The sequence below is a fragment of the Crinia signifera genome, chromosome 8 (assembly GCF_055691185.1).
Source record: "Crinia signifera chromosome 8, ASM5569118v1, whole genome shotgun sequence".
Taxonomy (NCBI): Eukaryota; Metazoa; Chordata; class Amphibia; order Anura; family Myobatrachidae; genus Crinia; species Crinia signifera.
The window spans coordinates 2,852,097-2,854,455 of record NC_139224.1 but is presented as its reverse complement, the minus strand read 5'-3'; the positions used below and the strand labels follow the sequence as shown (position 1 = coordinate 2,854,455).

The 2,359-nt window shown below is 46.0% G+C and overlaps 1 protein-coding gene across 6 annotated transcripts in view; it reads right to left on the bottom strand.

The window, feature by feature from the left end:
• Positions 1 to 278: 278 nt before the first annotated feature.
• Positions 279 to 2,359, bottom strand: part of QRICH1 (glutamine rich 1) — a 50,228-nt gene continuing 48,147 nt past the window's right edge. For all 6 annotated transcript variants that reach the window (XM_083155571.1, XM_083155567.1, XM_083155572.1 and 3 more), the window contains one exon: positions 279 to 1,117. In XM_083155571.1, the coding sequence (XP_083011697.1) occupies positions 925 to 1,117 (193 nt within the window). In that variant the 3' untranslated portion in view covers positions 279 to 924. The remainder of the gene's footprint in view (positions 1,118 to 2,359) is intronic.

Genomic DNA, 2,359 nt, shown 5'->3' with positions numbered 1-2,359 from the left:
CCAGTTATAATAAATCTCTCCCAGGTTGTGGTCCGGACACCGCTGTAATACTTCCTCCATGATATTGGAAAGAGTGCATTATTGAGACACCAAGGGGGAGATGTATCAAACGATGATTAGAGATAATGAACCAACCAGCCTCTGTCCTTTTTTTTGAACATCACCTGTAAAATGACAGTTAGGGGCTGATTAGTTGTCCCTTTCTCTCCAAGTGGCGATGCACCTTTCCTCAAAGCCGAGGCCCACACACCCCAGGAATAAAACACACTGCGCGGTGGCATGTTAAAAAGACATGCTTGTCATTCTTAATTAAACAAAGAGCATTAAGAACAAATGGAGAAATATGGATATATCTGCAGATACACAAGATTATTTTACAATAAATTTACAAAGGCTCAGGCGCCTGCAGTTTTAAGGCCTTGATATTTGGGCCAGAGGAGGAGGATTTGATATATTTAGGCGTATGTGTATTTTTTTTTCTTCCCACTCAGAAATATTTGTATACACTTCATAATATAAAAATTAAAGTTTTCCCTGCTAGCGAAAACAGAATATAAGTCTTTATATAGAGCAGCAAGAAAAACAGTCAGCTCCTTTCACAAAATGTCCATCTTGTCACCCCATCAAACGCAGGAAGACAAAAAATGTATTTTGTCTACAAGCGGCTTGCGGAGCCCCCTCCCCCCAGCCACACGCTGATCGTACAGAGCCGCCCAGATTCTTCTACAACTTGGACATCTGAATACTTGACAATACAGTTTTTAATAGTTTCAGATGCACATTTGAATGTTTGTGTGTCTTATACTTTATTTTAAACAGAAGCCTAAAAGGGCTTCATCACTACACCAATTAAAAAAAAAAAAAAGTAGGCATCTTCTTTTAGTGTAAAAGTCTGTACAGGTCTTCTCGCTGCGTCACATTTGTTTAGTGCATGTTGGTGGCGTTGGCGACCACAATGGCTTCCTGGATTTCACGGATGATCATAATTCGGGTCAGCATCTGTTCCATCTGCTCTCTGCTGATTGGCTGGGTGGAGTACCAGATAGGACTGTTAGGGGCCACCACAGGCTCCGGTGTCAGATAAAACGTGTCGTTTCGACCTTTCACGCTCTGTGGGCTGGAAATAAAATACAGTTTTACTTTACAAACAAGAAGCGTATTCTTGCACAAATAGAAAAGTTCAATCTCTTCTCTCACAAAACGGAGATCAGAGTTCTAGGTTAGTGGTTCTGAAACGCGGTATAACCAGCAGGGGGCGCTGAGTCATTACCTCACAGCAGCACATTCTTACCATAGGCCTCAAGCAGAACCCAGCATAATGGAAAAAGAAGGATTAAAACAAAGACTACAAGAACAAAGGGAATTGGAGGCATTGATACACTTACACAATGAAACGCATATGTCCTTGTATATTTATAAAGCTATAGTTACATAGTGTTTGTTTGGCCTCTGAACATTTCTATATTTCTGTGCGGAGACGGTTATCCCAGGTCCCGCAGATTGGGCTCTACCTGAAGCGCTTAGACAAATAGTGGCTGATTCAGGCCTGCAGGCACAAGTCTGAATTCGGCCCCTCTTCCGATGGTGACTCGACAGCACATGACCATTGTCAGTAATGCACATGTGCAGGGCCCGGCTGTGAGAGCCTTTGGCCAATTTCTCCCTTCGCAGCTCGATTGACAGGCAGGGGGGTACTTGGGTGGTCCCCCGGCGTTTCATGGGCGTGCCCATAGAAACACTGGGCGAGCCCTATTGAACACAGGTACGGGTACACATCCGTTCCCTAGCCAACGCCATGCACCCACCCCGATTTCGCTTCAAACCCAGCAGCCGCCATGGACTCCTGGGCGACGCGGCTGTTGTGAGCGCCGGGAGAGGAAGGGAAATGCTTCAATGGTAAGTAACCATCGGAGGATTTCCCCTCTGTGCAGGCGCTAAGCCCGTACACATCCAAGTGTTAAAGAACAATATATTCTGGGTATAATGGATGGAGAGTGAATCTACCATGCACATTACAATCCAATCATTAAATATCGCTGCATACAACCATTATGGAAAGAGAATGTCAGAGAGAAGACAGGAGCAAGAGTGAGCGTGTCAGGGAGAGAAAGGAGGTGTTGGGGAAAGAGCAAGAGATTGTCAATGAAAGAATTGCTTAGAGATGGAGTGAGAGAGGATGTCAGGGAGAGCGCACCAGGTAGAGAAAGAGGGGGATAGAGCGCGAGAGAAGGAGCGCGAGAGAAGGAGCGCGAGAGAAGGAGCGCGAGAGAAGGAGCGCGAGAGAAGGAGCGCGAGAGAAGGAGCGCGAGAGAAGGAGCGCGAGAGAAGGAGCGCGAGAGAAGGAGCGCGAGAGAAGGAG